The sequence below is a fragment of the Gorilla gorilla genome, chromosome 20 (genome assembly GCF_029281585.2).
Source record: "Gorilla gorilla gorilla isolate KB3781 chromosome 20, NHGRI_mGorGor1-v2.1_pri, whole genome shotgun sequence".
Lineage (NCBI taxonomy): Eukaryota > Metazoa > Chordata > Mammalia > Primates > Hominidae > Gorilla > Gorilla gorilla.
The window spans coordinates 55,022,277-55,045,602 of NC_073244.2; the positions used below are offsets into that span (position 1 = coordinate 55,022,277).

The following is a 23,326-nucleotide window of genomic DNA, read 5'->3' on the forward strand; positions in this document are numbered from 1 at the left end:
GGGCAGAGGTTAAAGGTCTCAGCCAGACCCTTTCCTCTCTGGGCGAAAACAGGAAAATAACTGGTATATGAAAAGGGATGATTAGAAGTCAAGAGCTGTGTGAAACACTTTATACCCAGTCATTTAATTTCACCCTCAAAGCTGTCCAGCGAGAAAGTGATTACTACCTCCATTTCTTTTTTTTTAGTAGAGACTGGGTTTCTCCAGGTTGCCCAGGCTGATCTTGAACTCCTGGGCTCAAACAACCTGCCTGCCTCAGCCTCCCAAAGTGTTGAGATTACAGGCGTGAGCCACCGCTCCTGGCCTACTATCTCCATTTTATACTTGGGGATACAAGCTGAGGAGGACAAATGCACCCAAGGTTGGCTGGGCACAGAGGCTCAGGCCTGTAATCCCAGCACTTTGGGAAGCCGAGGCAGGTGGATTGCTTGAGATCAGGAGTTCAAGGCCAGCCTGGGCAACATGGAGAAACCCCATCTCTACTAAAAATACAAAAATTATGCCAGGCGTGGTGGCACACACCTGTCATCTCAGCTACTCCAGAGGCTGAGGCAGGAGGATCTCTTGAGCCCAGGAGGTCGAGGCTGCAGTGAGTCTTGAATGTGCCACTGCACTCCAGCCTGGGCGACAGAGTAAGACCCCATCTCAGAAAAAAAAAAAAATGTAGCCAACATCTACACACGTTGTAAGTGGTAAAATGCAGGCTTCATTCTCTCAAAAGTCCATGTTCTTAACCATTGCATATACTGTCACTACAAGCCAGGAAGTACCCAAAAGATCATTCTAAATGATAGTAACTTTAATGGTGAACACTGATAGGCCATGTGCCAGGCACTCACACACATTGACTCATCAGAGCATCACAACACCCCATTATTATTCCTTCCATTTTAGAGATAAGAAAACTGAGGCCTAGAGAAGTGAAGTAACTTACCCCAGGGCTAAGTGGGAAGTGGCTCAAAAGCAAGCCAGTGTTCTAATCCAAGGTGACGAGAAGACCTGCCCCAGATAGCTGTGTTTGTTTTTGATCTTGTGAGTTAGAAATCTTGTAGGCTCCCGGGCTGGGCGCGGTGGCTCACGCCTGTAATCCCAGCACTTTGGGAGGCCGAGGCTGGTGGATCACGAGGTCAGGAGATCAAGATCATATTGGCTAACACGGTCAAACCCTGTCTCTACTAAAAATATGAAAAAATTAGCCGGGCATGGTGGCACGCGCCTGTAGTCCCAGCTACTTGGGAAGCTGATGCAGGAGAATCGCTTGAACCCAGGAGGCAGAGGTTGCAATGAGCCGAGATCGTGCCACTGCACTCCAGCCTGGGCAATGGAGGGAGACTCCATCTCAAAAAAAAAAAAAAAAGAAAAGAAAAAGAAAACAAATCTTGCAGGCTCCCTGGCCTCTCCATAGGACCAGAACTCCACCCCTTTTGGCCCAGAAACCCAACTGGTTCCCCCAGAAAATAGGTAGAAGTCAGACTCACGTTAAAAAAAGTTTTATTTAGGGAGCTCCAGGGAATGCGGTGGGAAAGGAGAGGTGCAGTGTCATTGCCCCCCTCTCCTCCCACCTAGTGCATTAATAGCGGATGGGAGCATCTGACAGAAGTGAGATCAGGCAGTGGGTGTCTGCACCCCACAGCGCATGTTGGCTGGAACAGCAAAGTCTGAAAGGAAGAAATCAAGGTTAAAACTAAGGGGCCTAGGTAGAGTTCCAGGCCCCACTGGAGACCCAGAAATCCTAGGAACCTTTCCTCTTCAGGAAACTAGAGTTTTGGTCCTGAGCCCACTCCTTCCCTCAGACCCAGGAGTCCAGGTCCCCAGTCCCTCCTCCCTCAGACCCAGGAGCCCAGGTCCCCAGTCCCTCCTCCCTCAGATCCAGGAGTCCAGGCCCCCAGCCCCTCCTCCCTCAGACTCAGGAGTTCAGACCCCCAGCCCCTCCTCCCTCAGACCCAGGAGCCCAGGTCCCCAGTCCCTCCTCCCTCAGACCCAGGAGTCCAGGCCCCCAGCTCCTCCTCCCCCAGTCCCTCCTCCCTCAGACCCAGGAGCCCAGGTCCCCAGTCCCTCCTCCCTCAGACCCAGGACCCCAGGCCCCCAGCCCCTCCTCCCTCAGACTCAGGAGCCCAGGCCCCCAGCCCAGCCCCTATTCCCTCAGAGCCAGGAGCCCAGGCCCCCAGCCCAGCCCCTATTCCCTCAGAGCCAGGAGTCCAGGCCCCCAGCCCCTACTGCCTCAGACCCAGGAGTCCAGTCCCCCAGCCCCTCCTCCCTTAGACCCAGGAGTCCATGCCCCCAGCCTCTCCTCTCTCAGACCCAGGAGTCCAGGCCCCCAGCTGCTCACCTATCTGCTGAGGTTTAGGCAAGTTCAGGTTGCCCATGATTTTGACAAACTCCTCACAGCTGAGGGTGAGCCGAGGGTTCAGAGTCCTCTCCTCCTCCACGGTGGACACTGTGAACCCTAGGGGTCAAGGGAGGGGCAGGAAAGTCAACGAGTCCAGTGCCTCAGGCCTCTCAGAACTACATTCCCCAGGAGGCCTTGGGTGCCTCTCTGGCAGGGGCCTCTGGCAGGGGCTCTTCCCAGAATATTCCTAAAATTGCTTTCCCTCCTCCATGGACACTATGGGAAATTTAGTTTTCCCCCAGTTCCCTAAGCTCCACAAGTAAGGCCCAGGAAAACCCATGCCCTGCAGAATTCTAGGCATCTGGCAGTCACATAGTTTCTACATCCACACACAGCAGGCTCAAGCACTTTATCTTTTTTTTTTTTTTTTTGAGACAGGGGCTTGCTATGTCACCCAGGCTGGAATATAGTGGTACAATCATAGCTCACTGCAGCCTCAACCTCCCAGGCTCAAGCAATCCTCCTACCACAGCCTCCCAAGTAGCTGGCAGCATGCCACCATGCCTGGCTAATTTCTTGTATTTTGTAGAGGCAGGGTTTTGTCATGTTACTCCAGCTGGTCTCGAACTCACTCCTGGGCTCAAATGAGCCTCCTGCCTTGGCCTCCCAAAGTGCTAGGATTACAAGTGTGAGCCCCCTTGCCCAGCCTCAAACACTTAATTTTTTTTGGCCAGAGAAATTTCTGAGACTGGTCGTCTTCATGCCCTACAAGGATTACAGAGATTTACACTCCGCTTTCAAAGTTATGTACGCCCCACACCTCTTCCAGGAAGCCCTCACCATGGTAATCATGAGCAGGGTAGATCAGACAGTCTCCTGGAAGTGTGAAGATCTTTTCATGGACCGAGTGGTACAAGGTCTTGGCACAGCCTGGGGAAGGAAAGATCAGAGGTCAGTGGATCAACAGGACAGAAGACTCTAACCCCTTCCTTCAAGAAAAGGGTAGGAGGATAAAATCACTATAGCTAAACCCTCTCCTTCATGTCCTGCCAATATCCCTTTGTCTAAGTAGAGAACAGGGAAAGGCATTCTAGGCAGATGGAACAGCATATACAAAGAATTGAGGAATGTCAAGAAATTCAGCATGGCTGTAAATAGGGTTGGAATGACACCATGAAGCACCAAAGAGTGTCATTTGTGACCTTGGCTGTCACCCAGGGGATGTCAAGTAAGGGTTCTGAACAAGGAAGGTGGACTAGAAGGTAAGAAACTGAAGACAAAGCCAGGTGCAGTGACTCATGCCTGTAATCCTAGCACTTTGGGAGGCTGAGGTGGGTGGACTACCTGAGGTCAGGAGTTCGAGACCAGCCTGGCCAACATGACAAAACCCTGTCTCTACTAAAAATACAAAAATTAGCCAGGCATGGTGACCCATGCCTGTAATCCCAGCTATTCGGGAGGCTGAGGCAGGAGAATTGCTTGAACCCAGGAGGCGGAGGTTGCAGTGAGCCAAGATCACACCACTGCCCTCCAGCCTGGGAGATAGAGCGCAGCTCTGTCTCAAGAAAAAAAAAAAAAGGCTGGGCGCGGTGGCTCACGCCTGTAATCCCAGCACTTTGGGAGGCCGAGGTGGGTGAATCACAAAGTCAGGAGATCGAGACCATCCTGGCTAACATGGTAAAACACTGTCTCTACTAAAAATACAAAAAAATTAGCCTGGCGTGATGGCGGGCGCCTGTAGTCCCAGCTATTCGGGAGGCTGAGGCAGGAGAATGGCGTGAACCCAGGAGGCAGAGCTTGCAGTGAGCCAAGATTGCACCACTGCACTCCAGCCTGGGCGACAGAGCGAGACTCCGTCTCAAAAAAAAAAAAAAAAAAAGAAGAAGAAGAAGAAAGAAACTGCAGACATGAGGACATGAGGCCCAGGAGGAGAGTGTGAAGCCATGGTCCCCACAAGCAGCTCTGAGTCCTAAGTAGGGGGCAAACCTCTATTCCACCTTGCATTTCAGCCTAAATCCTTCAGCTTCCTGACTGTACTGTGAATGGATAAATGGGAGATTGGGAGCCTTGGAGAGAAAAAGACAGAGACTGAGATGCAGAGATAAGGAGAGAGGGAAGAGGGAGGAAGAGGCCTGGGGATGTGGCTTCCACGGCCATCTCATCATGGCTTCTGTCTTTCCCTCTCATCCAGCCTCACCTCTCCCCACAAGGCAGCTAAATTCCAGGCCTAGTGTTAACCCCACATTCACACACATGCTCAAAGGATGGCCCAACCCTGAGATTCTGAAACTATACTCGCTTTCTACAGGGAAGCTCCTAAATCTAACTGCCCCTAGCAGCTAGACTCCAAATGGATCATTCATTGCTCCCTGGCAATTAAACCGCTGGCTTTAACAACTTCTTTTATCTTTTTTTTTTTTTTTTTTTTTTGAGATGAAGTCTCACTCTGTCACCCAGGCTGGAGTGCAGTGGCGCAATCTTGGCTCACTGCAACCTCCGCCTCCTGGGTTCAAGTAAATCTCTGCCTCAGCCTCCCGAGTAGCTGGGACTACAGGCACCCACCACCATGGCCAGCTAATTTTTGTATTTTTAGTAGAGACAGGGTTTCACCATCTTGGCCAGGCTGGTCTTGAACTCCTGACCTCATGATCCACCTGCCTTGGCCTCTCAAAGTGCTGGGATTATAGGCGTGAGCCACCATGCCCAGCCCTTTGTTTTTTTTTTTTTTAGCTATATTTGTTTCTTAGAGAGGGAGTCTCACTATGTTGCCCAAGCTGGGCTCAAATAGGTAACTAACACACCCCTGAATCTAACTGTCCCCCAACAGCGAAGCCCCTGAATCTAACTCTTCCCATACTCTAGCATGGGGGTCCTTAACCCTGGGTACCGGTCCGTGGTCTGTTAGGAACTGGGCTGTGCAGAAGGTGGTGAGCGGTGGGTGAGTGAGCAAAGCTTCATCTGTAGTTACAGCCACTCCCCATCACTCCCGTTACCACCTGAGCTCTGCCTCCTGTCAGATCCACAGCAGCATTAGATTCTCATAGGAGCACAAACTCTATTGCGAACTGCACATGCGAGGGATCTAGGTTGCGTTCTCCTTATGAGAATCTAATGCCTGATGATTTGTCACTATCTTCCGTCTCTCCCAGATGGGACCATCTAGTTGCAGGAAAACAAGCTCAGGGCTCCCACTGATTCTACATGATGGTGAGTTACATAATTATTTCATTATCTATTGCAATGTAATAATAAAGTGCACAATAAATGTAATGCATTTGAATCCCCAAAACTATGCCCTGCCATGGTCCATGGAAAAATTGTCTTACACGAAACCGGTCCCTGGTGCCAAAAAGGTTGGGGACCACTGTTCTAGCAGGTAAACTCCTTGAATTTAATACTGAAGCCCCCTAAAAGTCTAATGTCCATCCATTCATTCTTGTAACAGATAGTTCAACACTTGACACACACGTAACTATATGAAGATCTTGGGCTGGATAAAGGAGCTGGTCACCTTGCTGGAAGTCTGTCCGCCCACACCCACGGATCAACAGGGCATCTCCAGTGAAGGCCATGCTGTGGTCATTCAGGACGAAGGTGACACAGCCTGGGGTGTGGCCAGGGCTGGCCCTGGTCTCCAATGCCTGGCAGGGGTGGAAGAGTACAGAGATAGTCACCAAGAAGCCTTCTAGATGAAACTGGCCCCCAAAGCCCCACCCTACCCCAGGGTCTTATCTAGATAAACATTTTGGTAAAAAATGTAGATTCCCAGGCTGTAATCTTATATTATCAGAGTAAACTCCAAGTGGATTAAAGATTTAAATGCATGAAAAGTAAAACCACAAAGCTGTGACACACAACAACAAAAATACAAATAATATCTGACCTCTGGTTAGGAAGGTGATATGGTTTGGCTGTGTCCCCACCCAAATCTCATGTTGAATTGTAGCTCCCATAATCCTCATATGTCATGGGAGGGACCAGGCAGGAGGTAATTGAATAATGGGGGCAGGTTTTTCCCATGCTGTCTCGTGATGATGAATAAGTCTCACGAGATCTGATGGTTTTATAAAGGGCAGTTCCCCTGCACACTCTCTCTTGCCTGCCGCCATGTAAGACAGTTCTTTGCTCCTCCTTCGCCTTCCACCATGATTGTGAGGCCTCCCCAGCCATGTGGAACTATGAGTCCATTAAACCTCTTTTTCTTTATAAATGACCCAGTCTTAGGGATGTCTTTATTAGCAGCATGAGAAAAGACTAATACAGTAAATTGGTACCAGTAAAGTGGGGTGCTGCTATAAGGAGATGTGAAAATGTGACTTTGGAACTGGGTAACAAGCAGAGGTTTGAACAGTTTGGAAGGCTCAGAAGAAGACAGAAAAATGTGGGAAAGTTTGGAACTTCCTAGAGACTTGTTGAATGGCTTTGACCAATACGCTGAGAGTGATATGAACAATGAAGTCCAGGCTGACATGGTCTTACATGGAGATGAGGAACTTTTTGGGAACTGGGGTAAAGGTCACTTTTGTTATGTGTTAGCAAAGAGACTGGCAGCATTTTGCCCCTGCCCTAGAGATCTGTGGAACTGTGAACTTGAGAGAGATGATTTAGGGTACCTAGTAGAAGAAATTTCTCAGCAGGAAAGCATTCAAGAGGTGACTTGAGTGCTGTTAAAAGCATTCACTTCAGTTTTATGTATTCACAAGGATATGGTTTGGAATTGGAACCTATGTTTAAAAGGGAAACAGAGCATAAATGTTTGGAAAATTTGCAGGCTGACAATGTGATAGAAAAGAAAAACCCATTTTCTGAGGAAAAATTCAAGCCTGCTGCAGAAATTTGTATAAGTAACGAGGAGCCAAGTGTTAATCACCAAGACAATGGGAAAAATGTCTCCAGGGCATGTCAGAGGTTTTCACAGCAGCCTCTCCCAACACAGGTCCAAAGGACTAGGAGAAAAAATGGTTTCATGGGCAGGGCCCATGGCCTTGCTGTTTTGTGCAGTCTCAGGACTTGGTGCCCTGCATCCCAGTCGGGGCTAAAAGGGGCCAAGTACAGCTCAGGCCATTGCTTCAGAGGGTGCAAGCCCCAAGCCTTGGTGGCTTACACGTGATGCTGGGCCTGCTGGTGAACAGAAGTCAAGAACAGAGGTTTGGGAGCCTCCAGCTAGATTTGAGAGGCTGTATGGAAATGCCTGGATGTCCAGGCAGAGGTGTGCTGCAGGGGTGAAGCCTTCATAGGGAACCTCTGCTAGGACAGTGCAGAAGGGAAATGTGGAGTGGGAGCCCCCACAGAGAGTTCCCACTGGGGCACTGCCCCTAGTGGAGCTGTGAGAAGAGGGCCATCACCCTCCAGAACCCAGAGTGTTAGATCCACCGAGAGCTTGCACCATGTGCCTGGAAAAGCCACAGATACTCCACACCAGCCCGTGAAAGCAGCCAGGACGGGGGCTGTACCCTACAAAGCCAGAGGGGCAGAGCTGCCCAAGACCATGGGAACCCACCTCTTGCATCAGCATGACCTGGATTTGAGACATGGAGTAAAAGATCTTTTTGGAGCTTTAAGATTTGACTGCCCCACTGGATTTAGGACTTGCACGGAGCCTGCAGCCCCTTCATTTTGGCCAATTTCTTCCATTTGGAATGGATGTATTTACCCAATCCCTGGATCCCACTGTATCTATGAAATAACTAAACTTGCTTTTGATTTTACAGGCCCATAGGTGGGAGGGACTTGCCTTGTCTCAGATGAGACTTTATTTTGTTGTTGATTTTTTTTTTTTTTTTGGAGACAGAATCTCACTCTGTCACCCAGGCTGGGGTGGAGTGGTGCAATCTTGGCTCACTGCAACCTCTGCTTCCAAGATTCAACCAATTCTTGTGCCTCAGCCTCCCGAGTAGTTGAGACTACAGGCATGTGCCACCATGCCTGGCTAATTTTTGTATTTTTAGTATAGACAGGGTTTTACTATTTTGGCGAAGCTGGTCTTGAACTCCTGACCTCAGCTGATCTGCCTGCCTTGGCCTCCCAAAGTGCTGGGATAACAGGTGTGAGCCACCATGCCCGGCCTCAGATGATACTTTGGACTGTGGACTTTTGAGTTAATGGTGAAATGAGTTGAGACTTTGGGGGACTGTTGGGAAGGTATGATTGGTTTTGAAATGTGAGGACATGAGATTTGGGAGTGACCAAAGTGGAATGATATGGTTTGGCTGTGTCCCCATCCAAATCTCATCTTGAATTATAGCTCCCATAATCCCCATGGGTTGTGGGAGGGACCTGGTGGGAGGTAATTGAATCATGGGGGTGGGTTTTTCCCATGCTATTCTCGTGATAGTGAATAAGTCTCAACAGATCTGATGATCTTACAAACGGCAGTTCCCCTGCACATGCTTTCTTGCCTGTCGCCATGTAAGCCATGCCTTCACTCCTGTTTTGCCTTCCACCATGATTGGGAGGCCTCCCAAGCCAGGTGGAACTGTGAGCCCACTAAACCCCTTTTTCTTTATAAATGACCCAGTCTTGGGTATGTCTTTTTTCTTTCTTTTTTTTTTTTTTTTTTTTTGAGACAGAGTCTTGCTCTGTCACCCAGGTTGCAGTGCAGTGGTGCAATCTCGGCTCACTGCAACCTCTGCCTCCCCAGTTCAAGCAATTCTCCTGCCTCAGCCTCCTGAGTAGCTGGGATTACAGGCATGTACCACCACACCTGGCTAATTTTTATATTTTTAGTAGAGACGGGGATTCACCATGTTGGTCAGGCTGGTCTCAAACTCCTGACCACGTGATCTGCCTGCCTTGGCCTCCCAAAGTGCTGGGATTACAGGCGTGAGCCACCACACCCAGCCTTCAGGTATGTCTTTATTAGCAGCATGAGAACAGACTAATACAGAAGGGATATTCAAATGTGATACCTAAAGTGATAAATCATTAAGGAAAAGATCAGTCAGAAGGTTCTGAATGGCAGCAACACCATAAACAAAATCTAAAGAGAACCAATATGCTGGGAAAATATATTTGTAACATATACATACCACACAGTGGTCAATATACTTAATATACAAACAGATCTTGCAAACCAATTTTAAAAAGGTAAGCACACTAATATAAAAATGGAATACCCAACAGTCATCAAAAGCAATACCGTTGAAATAAAATTCAATGTTTTACACTTTTAAAAATAAAAAATAGGCAGTGGTGGCTGGGCGCTGTGGCTCATACCTGTAATCCCAGCACTTTGGGAGGCCGAGGCGGGCAAATCACCTGAGGTCAGGAGTTCGAGACCACCCCGGCCAATGTGGTGAAACCCCATCTCTACTAAAAATACAAAAATTAGCCAGGCATGGTGGCACGTGCTTGTAATCCCAGCTACTTGGGAGGATGAGGCAGGAGAATTGCTTTAACCCAGAAGGCAGAGGTTGCAGTGAGCCAAGATTGCACCACTGCACTCCAGCCTGGATGACAATAGCAAAACTCCGCCTTAAAAAAAAAAAAAAAAAAAGACAGTGAAAAGGTAGCCCTCAGAGTGGAAAATGATATTTACAAACATAAACAGTAGTCCTTCCTTATCTGCAGGGGATACCTCCAAGAACCCAGTGGATATCTGAAACCTCAGATAGTACAAACCCTATAAATACTGTTTTGTTTTGTTTTGTTTTGTTTTGTTTTGTTTTGTTTTGGACGGAGTCTGGCTCTGTCACCCAGGCTGGAGTGCAATGGCATGATCCTGGCTCACTGCAACCTCCCCCTCCTGGGTTCAAGTGATTCTCCTGCCTCAGCCTCTCAAGTAGCTAGGGTTACAGGTGCCCACCACCATGCCCAGATAATTTTTGTATTTTTTTAGTAGAGACAGGGTTTCACCATGTTGGTCAGGCTGGTCTCAAGCTCCTGACCTCAGGTGATTCACCTGCCTCAGGCTCCCAAAGTGCTGGGATTACAGGCGTGAGCCACCGTGACCGGCCAATACTATGTTTTTTTAAATCTGATAACCAAGAAGGCTACTAAGTGATTAACGAACAGGAAACATACTCCTATACAGCACAGATACACTGGACGTAGGGATAATTCATGTCCTGAGTGGGATGGTGTGAGATTTTATCATGCTACTCAGAATGATGTACAATTTAAAACTTACTAATTGTTTATCTCTGGAATTTTCCATTGAATATCTTCAGGCTGTGGTTGACCACAGATAACTAAAACCACAGAAAGTGAAACCACAGGTAAAGGAGTTGTACTGGATCCAACAAAGTTCTTGGATCCGGAATATATAAAGATCATCTACAAATCAAAATTACTGGGCAGTTTCTACTAAAGCTAAATCTACACATACCCTGTGGCTCAACCCTTCGTATACATGTGGTCCTTGACTTAAGATGGTCTGACTTATGATTTTTTTTTTTTTTAACCAGAGTCTCACTCTGTCACCCAGGCTGGAGTGCAGTGGTGCGATCTCGGCTCACTGCAACCTCTGCCTCCCGGGTTCAAGCGATTCTCCTGCCTCAGCCTCCTGAGTAGCTGGGATTACAGGCACCCACCATCACACCTGGCTAATTTTTGTCTTTTTAGTAGAGATGGGGTTTCACCACATTGGCCAGGCTGGTATCAAACTCCTGACCTCAAATGATCCGCCTGCCTCATCCTCCCAAAATGCTGGGATTACAGGTGTGAGTCAGCCACCATGCCTGGCTTTTTTTTCTTTCTTTCTTTTTTTTTTTTTTTCTGAGATAGAGTCTCTCTCTGTCGCCCAGGCTGCAGAGTGCAGTGGCATGATCTCGGCTCACTGCAACCTCGGCCTCCTGGGTTGAAGTGATTCTTGTGTCTCAGCCTTCTGAGTAGCTGGGATAACAGGCACGCATCACTGTGTCTAGCTAATTTTTGTACTGTTATTTAGTAGAGACGAGGTTTCATCATGTTGACCAGGCTGGTCTTGAACTCCTGGCATCAAGCAATCTGCCCACACTAGCCTCCCAAAGTGTTGGGATTACAGGTGTGATGTGCCCGATGACTAACAATTTTTTGACTTTACAATAATGTGAAAGTGATACATTTTATTTCTTTTCTTCATTTGTCTTTTTTTTTCTTCAGTAAAGATGGGCTCTCACTATGTTGACCAGCCTGGTCTTGAACTCCTGGCCTCAAGCAATCCTCCCATCTCAGCCTCTCAGTGTGCTGGGATTACAGGCATGAGCCACTGCACCAAGCCAAAAGTGATACACTTTCAATAGAAATCATATTCCATGCACCCATACAGCCATTCTGTTTTTCACTTTCAATTCAGTATTCAATAAATTACATGAGATATTCAACACTCTTGTATAAAATACAAGGCTTTGTGTTAGATGAGTTTGCCCAACTGTAGGCTAATGTAAATGTTCTGAGCACTTTAAGGTAAAGTAGGCTAACCTATAATGTTCAGTAGGTTAAATGTATTAAATGCGGCCAGGCACGGTGGCTCACGCCTGTAATCCCAGCACTTTGGGAGGCTGCGGCAGGCGGATCACAAGGTCAGGAGTTCGAGACCAGTCTGGCCAACATAGTGAAACACCGTCTCTACTAAAAACATAAAAATTAGCTGGGTGTTGTGATGTGCACCTGTAATCCCAGCTATTCAGGAGGCTGAGGCAAGAGAATCGCGTGAACCCGGGAGGCAGAAGTTGCAGTGAGCCAACATCGCACCACTGTACTACAGCCTGGGCGACACAGTGAGGCTCCATCTTGGAAAAAAACATATAAATGTATAAAATGCATTTTTTTAAAGACAGGGCCTCACAGTGTACCCAGGCTGGAGTACAGTGGCGCAATCACATCTCACTGCTGCCTGGAACTCCCAAGCTCAAGCGATCCTCCCACACCAGCCTTTCCAGTAGCCGGGACTATATGCGCACCACCACGCCTGGCTAATTTGTTTTTAATTTTTTGCAGAGACAGGGTCTTGCAGTGTTGCCCAGGCTGGTCTCAAATACCTGGGCTCAAACTATTCTCCCACCTCAGCCTCCCAAAGTCCTGGGATTACAGGCATGAACCACTGTGCCTAGCCTATTATTATTATTATTATTATTATTATTATTATTATTATTATTATTTGAGACGGAATCTCGCTCTGTCGCCCAGGTTGGAGTGCAGCGGCGTGAACTCGGCTCACTGCAAGCTCCGCCTCCTGGGTTCATGCCATTCTCCTGGCTCAGCCTCCCGAGTAGCTGGGACTACAGGCGCCCGCCATCACACCCAGCTAATTTTTTTTGTATTTTTCAGTAGAGACGGGGTTTCACCGTGTTAGTCAGGATGGTCTCCATCTCCTGACCTCATGATCCGCCCACCTCGGCCTCCTAAAGTGCTGGGATTATAGGCGTGAACCACCGCGCCTGGCCTTATTATTATTAACTAATACAAAAATATCTACAATCTACTTCAGTTCATAGGAAAGAAAAGTTTTAATAAGACAAATTAAATGACACACCATGAGGAAACAGTCAAACACGTCCAAAATGTGGAATATTTTAGAAGACAGCATGTCAGGAAGCTTCAAAAGTCAATACCCTGGAGGGCCAAGCACAGTGGCTGATGCCTGTAATCCTAGCACTTTGGGAGGCCGAGGCAGGTAGATTACTTGAGGTCAGGAATTTGAGACCAGACTGGTGAACATGGTGAAACCCCATCCATACTAAAAATACAAAAATTAGCCGAAGCCGGGCACGGTGGCTCGCCTAATCGCGACACTTTGGGAGGCCAAGGCAGGTGGATGACCTGAGGTCAGGAGTTCAAGATCAGCCTGGCCAACATGGTGAAACCCCGTCTCCACTAAAAATACAAATATTAGTCAGGCGTGGTGGTGATGTCTGTAATCCCAGCTACTCGGGAGGCTGAGGCAGGAGAATTGCTTGAACCCAGGAAGCGGAGGCCGCAGTGAGCTGAGATCACGCCACTGCACTCCAGCCTGGGTGACAGAGTGAGACTCCGCCTCAAAAAAAAAAAAAAAAAAAATTAGCCAAGCATGCCAAGCGTGGTGGCACATGCCTATAGTCCCAGCTACTGGGGAGGCTGAGGCAGTAGAATTGCTTGAACTTGGGAGGCAGAGGTTACAGTGAGCAGAGATCATGCCACTGCATTCCAGCCTGAGTGACAGAGCAACACTTCGTCTCAAAAAAAAAACAAAAAACAAAAGTCAATATCCTCAGCTTGGGTGACAGAGCGAGACTCTGTCTCAAAAAAAAAAAGTCAATATCCTGGGGCAAAAGGATATGAAACTGTTCTAGATCCAAAAAGATTTTTGATAAATAAAAAATAATAAATAAATAATAAAAAAGAAAACAAAACAAAAAGAAAAGAAGGAAAAAGAAAACACATACACACACACAAAAGAGACTAAATAGACATAATGGCCAAACAGCAAGCTCAATTGTATCCTGGTTCCTAAAAACAGCCGTAGGCTGGGCACCGTGGCTCACACCTATAATTACAGCACTTTGAGTCACCGAGAGGGGAGGATCATTTGAGCCCAGGAGACTGAGACCAGCCTGGGCAACATGGTGAGATCCTATCTTTACCAAAAAAAGAAAGAAAAAAGAAAAAAAAAAAGCTGTAAAAATTATTCCTAGGGTAATTGGAGACATCTGAACACAGCTGAATATTTAATGATGATATAAAGTTACTGCATATTGGCCGGGCGTGGTGGCTCACGCCTGTAATCCCAGTACTTTGGGAGGCCGAGTCGGGCGGATCACGAGGTCAGGAGATCGAGACCATCCTGGCTAACATGGTGAAACCCCGTCTCTACTAAAAATACAAAAAAAAAAATTAGCTGGGCGTGGTGGTGGGCATCTGTAGTCCCAGCTACTCGGGAGGCTGAGGCAGGAGAATGGCATGAACCCGGGAAGCGGAGCTTGCAGTGAGCCGAGATCGCACCACTGCACTCCAGCCTGGGCGACAGAGCGAGACTCTTGTCTCAAAAAAAAAAAAAAAAAAAAAGTTACTGCATATTTTGTTAGACGTGACAAAGGTTTTGTAAAAGAGTAAGTCTCAAAGTATAGCCTAGAGAACCCTGACAGTCTGCAAAATCAAAACTATTTTTGGACTTTTTGCCCATTTTCACTCGCATTCCCCAAAAACATTTGGGGGAGAGGGGCGCGGTTCTAAAAGTTTCATGACCTATAGTGACATAATTACTCTGATGGCTGATGAAATTTGTGCTTCTGTATTCTTTTTTTTTTTTTTTTTTTTTTTTTTTTGAGACAGTCTTGCTCTGTGGCCCAGGCTGGAGTGCAGTGGCGCGATCTCGTCTCACTGCAACCTCTACCTCCTGGGTGTTCAAGTGATTCTCATGCTTCAGCCTCCTGAGTAGCTGGGATTACAGGACCGTGCCACCATGCCCGGTTAATTTTTGTATTTTTAGTAGGGACGGGGTTTCATCATGTTGGCCAGGCTGATCTCAAACTCCTGACCTCGGGTGATCCGCACACCTCGGCTTCCCAAAGTGCCAGGATTACAGGCGTGAGCCACCGCGCCCGGCCTGTGCTTGTGTATTGTTATATTTTGTACTATTATTTCAATGTAGATTTTAAAAAATTCAAAATAAGAAATTGTGGGTGGGGAACATATAACATCTTGACCTAAAGCAGCCTTCATTGTCCCTGAAACTTGTCGAGTGATTTCCGCAACAGCCCAGCCTGCCTAACCCCAAATTCTTTCAACAAATTCATTCTTCCCTTCCATGATGCATCATGTCCGTGACACATCCCCAGAGCTTTTCTTTCATCTGTTGCCTGCAGCAGCTAAACCTGAAACTACCCCCATCAAAGAAACATAACCCAGAAGGAATCCTGTAAAGCATTCAGCTTGCTGGCCTTGGAGTTCCCACGGCCTACACTGCCCTCTGGTGGCAAGTAAGCTCTCAGCTTCTTTTCCATTTGGTTCCCAAGTTCTTTCCCTTCATTACTCAAAACTATAGTAAACCCCTCTTATCTGCCTGGGATACATTTCAAGACCCGGAGTGGATGCCTAAAACCGCAGATAGTACAAAACCCTACACACTATGCTTTTTCCTATACATACGCACCTATGATAGAGTTTAATTTATAAATTAGGCACATTAATAAATCAAATAATAACTAATAATAAAATAGAACAATTACAGCAAGTGCACGTCTGTAGGCCCAGCTACTTGGGAGGCTGAGGCGGGAGGATCGCCTTAGCCAGGGTTCAATACCAGCCTGGACAACATAGCGAGACCCCCACCCAAAAAAAGAAAAAAAAGAATAGGTCGGACACAGCAGCTCAAACCTGTAATCTTAGCACTTTGGGAGGTCAAGGCAGGTGGATCACTTGAGGTCAGGAGTTCGAGACCAGCCTGGCCAACATGGTGAAACCCCATCGCTACTAAAAATATTTTAAAAATCAATTAGCTGGGTGTGGTGGCACTCGCCTGTAAACCCAGCTACTGCTACTCGGGAGGCTGAGGCAAGAGAATCGCTTGAACCCAGGAGGCAGAGGTTGCAGTAAACCGAGATTGTGCCACTGTACGCCAGCCTGGGCAACAGAGTGAGACTCCATCTCAAAAGAAAAAAAGATGGAGTGATGGATGGTTAGAGATGTACACTGTAAAAAAAAATTTTAAGCCTGGTGCAGTGGCTCACTCTAATCCCAGCACTTTGGGAGGCCAAGGAGGGAGGATTGCCTGAGCCCAGGAGGTCGAGGCCAGCCTGGGCAATGTGGCAAAACTCTGTCTTTACAAAAAACACAAAAACTAGCCAGGAGTGGTGGTGCACACCTGTAGTTCCAGCTATTTGGAAGCCTGAGGCAGGAGGATCGCTTGAGCCAGGAGGTTGAGGCTGCGGTGAGCTATGATTGCACCACTGCACTCCAGCCTGGATGACAAAGTGAGACCCTGTCTCAAAAAAAAAAAATCTTTTTCAGCTTTTCTCTATGCTTGAAATTTTTCATAATAAAATGTTGGAAGAAAAATTACTCGTTTCACAATTTTAAAAGGAGGAAGTATTGAAACCCACACTTGAGCCACATAAGAATCAGTGGTGGAGCTTTTTAAACATGCCAATTCCTTGGGTCCACCCAGAACAATTAAATCAGACTCTGATTCTAAGGGACCTGGGGGATCAGTGTTTTCAGCAGTACTTCTCTAAGCCAGCGTATTTAACAGCAAACCTAACTTTCTGATTCGGCCACCCTGTGGCAGCTAAGATGTTCACTTCTCAATCAGTTTATTAAAAAAAGAAAACTCGGGCCAGGTGCGGTGGCTCACACCTGTAATCCCAGCATTTTGGGAGGCTGAGGCACGCAGATCACTTGAGGCCAGGAGCTCACGACCAGCCTGGCAGTATGGCGAAACCCCATCTCTAATAAAAACAAAAAATTTAGCCAGATGTGGTGGTGCGTACTTGTAATCCCAGCTACTGGAGAGGCTGAGGCAGAAGGATCACCGAAAGGCGGAGGTTGCAGTGAGCCGAGACTGAGCCACTGCACTCTAGCCTGGGCGACAGAGTGAGGCTCTGTCTCAGAAAAAAAAAAAGAATTGCTCCTGTTTTGGCGATCCACTGCCTTGTAGCGTCATCATGTATTAAACAGTCCCCTGCTGTGTACTTTGTCCCCTGCCCTACACCTCTGCTGTCTTTTGTGCACATGAGCAAGGGTGTCTCTGGGCTTCACACCTAGAAGGGGAACCTCTGGGTTGGAGACCCTGAAGGCAGCCAGCTAATCCTTGAAACAGCCTCAAGAGGAAGGTGCCGTGATAAACCCTGTGTTTTAGCGCAGGGAACTGAGGCTCCCAGAGGGAGGCAGAGGTTGCAGTGAGCCAAGATTGTGCCACTGCACTCCAACCTGGGTGACAGAGTGAGACTCTGTCTCTAAAAAAAAAAAAAAAAAAAGAAAGAAAACTCATTCTACAATGAAACCACTTAAATTTGTCCCACCTTTTGTGTAAGATGAACAACCAGTTCAAGAAACTGGGAGTTTCTATGAAAATTAAACATTTGTCGACTCAGTGACCCAGAAAGTCCAGTCCTTAGAATTCAGGACAATGTTCCCCAAGATATTAGCAGAAGAATCTTCACAGCAGCATTATTCGTGGTAGCCAAAAACTGAATAATCAGAAGGAAAATGGGGCATAGTGGCTCATGCCTGTAATTCACTTTGTACTTTGGGAGGCTGAGGCAGGAGGATTGCTTGAGCCTAGGAGCCACCACAACCTGCCCATTTGGTAGGGCAAAAATTATGGCCAGTGGACCAAATTTGGCCTGCCATCTGTTTTTGTAAGGCCTGTAAGCTAAGAATCATTTTAACTTTTTTTCACATTGAAAACTATCAAAGTAACATGTAAAAACTAGATGGGGCTCACACCTGTAATCCCAACACTTTGGGAGGCCGAGGCAGGAGGGGTGCTTGAGGCCTGGAGTTCGAGACCAATCTGAGCAACACAGCAAGACTCAGTCTCTACAAAAAATTGTTTAAAAATTAGCTGGGCATGGTGGCACACGCCCATAGTCCCAGCTACTCAGGAAGCTGCGGTAGGAGGATCACTTGAGCCCAGGAGTTGGAGGCTGCAATGAGCTATGCTCATGCCAGTGCATACCAGCTTGGGCAATAGAACAAGAGCCTATCTCAAAAAAATTTAAAAAAAACCTATATGAAATCCAAATTTTATTTTTTTATTTTTTATTTTATTTTTTGAGATGGAGTTTCGCTCTTGTCACTCATGCTGGAGTGCAATGGCACCATCTGGGCTCACTGCAACCTCCACCTCCCGGGGGAGGTTCAAGCGATTCCCCTGTCTCAGCCTCCTGAGTAGCTGGGAATACAGGCACACCCCACCACGCCCAGCTTATTTTGTATTTTTAGTAGAGATGGGGTTTCACCATGTTGGTCAGGCTGGTCTCGAACTCCTGACCTCAGGTGATCTACCCACCTCAGCTTCCCAAAGTGCTGGGATTACAGGCATGAGCCTGGCCTGAAATCCAAATGTAGAGGCCACAAATAAAGTCTTATTAGAACACAGCCATGCCTATTCATTTATGCAGTGTCTGTGGCTGCTTTCATGCCACAATAAGAGAGCTGAGTAGCTGTCACAGAGACCCTACTACCTGTAAAAACTGAAAATATTTACTATCTGGTCCTTCACAGAAAAAGGTGGCCAACTGCTGCTCTATAGCAGTAAGAAGGAAAGAACTCCAAGTATAAACCAACATCATGTAGAGTGGAAAAAAGGCCAGACACAAAAGAGTACACTGTATAAGTCCTGTTTATAATGTCAGAACAGGCAAAACTGGCCTGTGGTTAAATGCATCAGAAGAATGGTGCCTTAGGAGGGCGGTCATTGGCCAGAAAGTGAGGCAAGGAAGACTTCTGGGGTGATGGGCAAGTTCTGTATCGGGATCTGGGTAAGTACTCATACACATGTATAATATGTGGACTCACTTCATTCCATGAATGTTAACAACTCGGTTTTGTTTGTTTGTTTGTTTGTTGAGATGGAGTCTCCCTCTGTCACCCAGGCTGGAGTGCAGTGGTGCGATCTTGGCTCACTGCAACCTCTGCCTCCCGGATTCAAGCAATTCTCCTCCTGCCTCCTCAGCCTCCTGAGTAGCTGGGATTACAGGTGCCCCACCACCATACCGCTTAATTTTTGTATTTTTAGTAGAGACAGGGTTTCACCATGTTGGCCAGGCTGATCTCGAACTTCTGACCTCAAGTGATCCGCCCACCTCAGCTTCTCAAAGTACTGGAATTACAGGCATGAGCCACCACACCCAAGCTAACAATTCATTTTTTTAAAGTAGAAGGAAAAATAAAGGAGAGAAAAATGGACCCCCATCTCCAAAATCTCAGACAAGCCAGGCATGGTGGCTCACGCCTATAATCCCAGCACTTTGGGGAGGTCAAGGTGTGCAGATCACCTGAGGTCAGGAGTTTGAGACCAGCCTGGCCAACATGGTGAAACCCTATCTCTACTAAAAATACAAAAATTAGCCAGACATGGTGGCACGTGCCTGGAATCCCAGCTATTTGGGAGGCTGAGACAGCAGAATCGCTTGCACTCAGGAGGCAGAGGCTGCAGTGAACTGAGAGCTTGCCATTGCACTCCAGCCTGGGTGACAGAGCAAGACTCTGTCTCAAAAAAATAAATAAAAATGTGCCTGGGCGCAGTGGCTCATGCCTGTGATCCCAACACTTTGGGAGGCCAGGGCGCGCGGATCACCTGAGATAGGGAGTTGGAGACCAGCCTGACCAATACGGAGAAACCCCGTCTCTACTAAAAATACAAAATTAGCTAGGCATGGTGGCGCATGCCTGTAATCCCAGCTACTCGGGAGGCTGAGGTTGCGCTAAGCTGAGATAGCGCCATTGCACTCCAGCCTGGGCAACAAGAGCAAAACTCCATCTCAAATAAATAAATAAATAAATAAAACAAAAAAATTCACTGGGCTTGGTGGCTCACACCTGTAATCCCTGCTATTTGGGAGGCTGAAACAAGAGAATCACTTGAACCCGGGAGGTGGAGGTTGCAGTAAACCAAGATCGCACCACTGCACTCTAGCTTGGGCAACAAAGTGAGACCCTGTCTCAAATTCAAAAAAAAAAAAAAAAAAAGTTGCCTAAGGCTGAGGGGGGAAAAGGGAAGGATAGGGGTGATGGCTAAGGGGTGTGGTGTCTTTTTGGAGTAATGGAAACATTTTCCAATTAATGGTAGTAATGGATGTACAACTCTGAATATACTAAAAGTCATTGAATTGTGCACTCGAAATAGATAAATCATATGGTATGTGGGTTATATCAATAAAGCTATTAAGCCTGGGAAACATAGTGAGATTACAGCTCAACAAAAAATTAAAAAATTAGCCAGGTATGGTGGCAGGTGCTTGTAGTCCCAGCTACTTAGGAGGCTGAGGCATGAGGATCACCTGAGCCCAGAAGGTCAAGGCTGCAGTAAGCTATGATCCCACCATTGCATTCCAGCCTGGGTGACAGAGCAAGACCCTTTCTCAAAAACAAACAAACAAACAACAACAAAAAAAAAGGGTGGGTGCAGTGGCTCATGCCTGTAATCCCAGCACTTTCAGAGGCCCTGTAATCCTAGCACTTTAGGAGGCCAAGGTAGGAGGATCACTTGTGCCCAGTAGTTCAAGACCAGCCTGGGCAACATAACAAAACCCTGTCTCTACAAGAACATACATAAATCAGCCAGGCGTGCTGGTGCATGCTTGTGGTCCCAGCTACCAGGGAGGCTAAGGTGGGAGGATCACCTGAGCCTGGGAGGTCAAAGCTGACTGCACTCCAGCCTAGGTGACAGAGACCCAGTCTCAAATAAAAAAAAAAAAAAAGAAAGAAAGAAAGAAAAAAAAAAAACCACTGAAGCTAAATCTACCATAGCTAAACCCTTCGTTCATTTCAAGACATGTTTGTTAGCACCTATTATGTACAATGTACATACATGTACAATGCATTTTTGCCTGCTTCCAGAGAAAAGCTTGAAATAAAGCTTCTGTAACCATTGTAGCTGAACTCTCTTCCCACACACAGCCCTCATTTCCTCTAAACACTCTGACTCAAATGAACTGTCCCTATTTGGCAAAACTCTCTAACCTGGAGGCTGTCTTCTGTCACCTGACATTCTGTCCGCAAAGTCAGCCAAACTTTATTATACATCTTTAGCAATTGATCAGAAGAATGCCCTGCCAGCTGTTTCCCTCTCTCTGAGGGCAACTCCCCTGGCCCTCCCTCCTTCGGCCTGGTTGCAATTCTGGCCGGAAACCCGCTGGTGCCTGTGGCAAAGAAAGTGAGGAAGGCAGGAACCTTTAGACTTCCCAGTGTGAGGCAACGGCAGGGCTAGGACTAGGGTGAGGCTGTTGGTGCAAGATTTAAGGAGGCGCTCACTCACAGGTGCGGACCCTGCACTTACAGGACCCTGAGAGCGAGTGCCTCCTTAAATGTTGCACTCCAGGGTCCTCACCGTCCTTATCCTAGTCCTGGGCTCCGGGTTCTAAGCACCCAGATGCTCCTTCCTCAAACGGAGGTTTCCGCAAGACATGACTGGGTCTCTTTCCTTCTCAGCCCTGCCCTCAGAATTCCAGCCCCTAATCAACTTTTATGGAGATACATGCCAGGCCAAAGGGCTGCCCCTAAGCTTTAGGAAGGAAACTCCTTAAATGCTGTTGACTTAGGAGTTCCGCCAGTGCCCCACCTGCCCAGAGCCTCTTGCCCCAGTGCCCCACCTGGGTTTATGGTGCCCCCCTCCCAGAAATATGAGCTCAGGGGTCAGAAACCCAGGTCCTGAGGTCCCTCCTCCCCAAGGACTCAGGATCCCAGGCCCCCAGTCCCCTCTTCCCTTAAGAAGTCCAGGCCACCACCCTCTTGGGGACCCAGCACCCAACTCACGAAGCTCCCGAAGCGGATGGAGTCTCCATCCTCAATGTGTAAGTCAGCCTGGGCCCCACTAAGGCGGGAGATGACAGACTGGCAGCCAGGGAGGAGGGAACGGAGCAGCCCCGAGCCTGTAATGTGGTCCGCGTGGCAGTGGGTATTCACTGGGAGAGAGAGGAGGGACAGGTCCGGAGGGTACAGAAAGGACCTGGGAGTCCCAGCCCAGATCCTTCTCCCTCAGACTCAGGAGTTCTGGGCCCCAGCTTCCCATTCCACTGACGCTGCAGCCCAGCCCCGCTGGGATCCATGAGTTTGGTCCCCGGACTGACCAGCATACAGTAGCCGCAGCCCCAGCTCCTTGATCAGCTGGGCATCCCGAGGCGCTGTTTCCAGGACTGGGTCGATCAGAACGGCCTCCCGGGACTCTCTGTCACCCAGCAGGTACGTGAAGGTGCAGCTCACGGGCTCGAACATCTGGGAACGGGGGACCCAGGTGAGAGCGCAGAACCGGACTTCCACCCACTGGAGGCGAAGTAGTCCAGACTGACCCTATCCTCTTCCGAAGATCCAGAAGCAGAAACCCCAGCCCACTCTTTCCCCGGGAGTCGGGAGTCCGGAGCCCCACTACCTTCCCCTATCAGAACAAAAGAGTTCCAACTTTCTAACATCCCAAAATCAGGGTCCCCAGCACGTTCTTTCATAGAGGACCCAGGGGTCCGGCCCCAAGCCCAGAGGCCCCCAGACCACTCACCTTTAAAGGACCCAAGAGTCCAGCCCTAAACCTCCACCCCGCTTTCCGCAAGATGCAGGCGTGGGTCCCCCCGGATCTCTCCCTATTAAGAGACCCCGGAGTTCCGTCCTTGCTGCCGCCTAGTGCCCAGCAGTCCCCTCCTAGGTCCAGCCACCCGCACCTGCCGCAGGAGGATGGGGGCTCCAGACCCGCCGCGCTGGCTCAGCTGCCGCCGGGCGACCCTCAATACAGCCTCCGCCATCGCGCCCACTGCGGGGTCAGGAATGAGCGGAGGCCGAGCGCCTGCAGGAGCCGGGCGCTACGGCACTGACCCCGGGAAGGGCGGGGCGGGGGCGGAGCACGCCTTAAAGGGGCCACGGACGCCTGGGGCAGACGGCGGGGGACCGCCGAGCGGGACTGGGGCGAGGGCGAGACCGAGGAAGCCAGAGTGCAATGCCTGGACGCTCTGAGACCCAGAAAAAACAGAGAACCGGGAGACACTCAAAGTGCGAGGGACAGACGCTCAGAGACACACAGACATACTCATGTAGGAACAGAGATAGGGAGAGAAGTAGAAACCCAGGGAGAGGCCCCAGTACACTCATAGCCTCGGGGCCGTTTTTTTCCCTTTTTCTTTTGTTTTATTTTGAGACAGAGTCTCGCTCTGTCACGCAGGCTTGAGTGCAGTGACTCGATCTCAGCTTACTACAGCCTTAAACTCCCGGGTTCAAGCGATCCTCCAACCTCAGCCTCCCGAGTAGCTGGGACTATGGCACGTTGCCACCACACCCGGCATTATATATATATATATATATATATATATATATATATATACACACACACACACACACACATACATGTATATAAAATTTGTTTTTTGCAGAGACGGAGTTCTCACTATGTTGCCC

The 23,326-nt window shown here is 48.3% G+C and overlaps 1 protein-coding gene across 3 annotated transcripts; it reads right to left on the reverse strand.

The window, feature by feature from the left end:
* Window positions 1-1,474: 1,474 nt before the first annotated feature.
* ETHE1 (ETHE1 persulfide dioxygenase) lies at window positions 1,475-22,767 on the reverse strand. Of its 3 annotated transcripts, none has more exons than XM_031004541.2 (7): window positions 22,600-22,767; window positions 22,018-22,162; window positions 21,704-21,852; window positions 5,841-5,970; window positions 3,170-3,259; window positions 2,330-2,446; window positions 1,475-1,658 (listed from the first exon to the last, which is right to left on the reverse strand). In XM_031004541.2, the coding sequence occupies exons 1-7, from the start codon at window positions 22,678-22,680 to the stop codon at window positions 1,606-1,608; spliced, it is 765 nt and encodes a 254-aa protein (XP_030860401.1). In that variant the 5' UTR covers window positions 22,681-22,767; the 3' UTR covers window positions 1,475-1,605. The 3 variants fall into 3 exon arrangements, with proteins under 3 accessions (XP_030860401.1, XP_030860402.1, XP_055225578.1); XM_031004542.2 differs by having other exon boundaries at window positions 22,440-22,715; XM_055369603.1 differs by lacking the exons at window positions 21,704-21,852; window positions 22,600-22,767 and having other exon boundaries at window positions 22,018-22,156.
* Between the last annotated feature and the right edge of the window lie 559 nt (window positions 22,768-23,326).

What these genes read in the sequence shown, in the direction of transcription:
- ETHE1 (XM_031004541.2), bottom strand. Translation starts at nt 22,680, where the DNA reads ATGGCGGAGGCTGTATTGAGGGTCGCCCGGCGGCAGCTGAGCCAGCGC. An exon ending in CCATCCGCTTCGGGAGCTTC is followed by an intron (nt 5,971 to 21,703) that starts GTGAGTTGGGTG and finishes CACCCCTGCCAG; the next exon opens with GCATTGGAGACCAGGGCCAG. An exon ending in GCCTAAACCTCAGCAGATAG is followed by an intron (nt 1,659 to 2,329) that starts GTGAGCAGCTGG and finishes TCTTCCTTTCAG; the next exon opens with ACTTTGCTGTTCCAGCCAAC.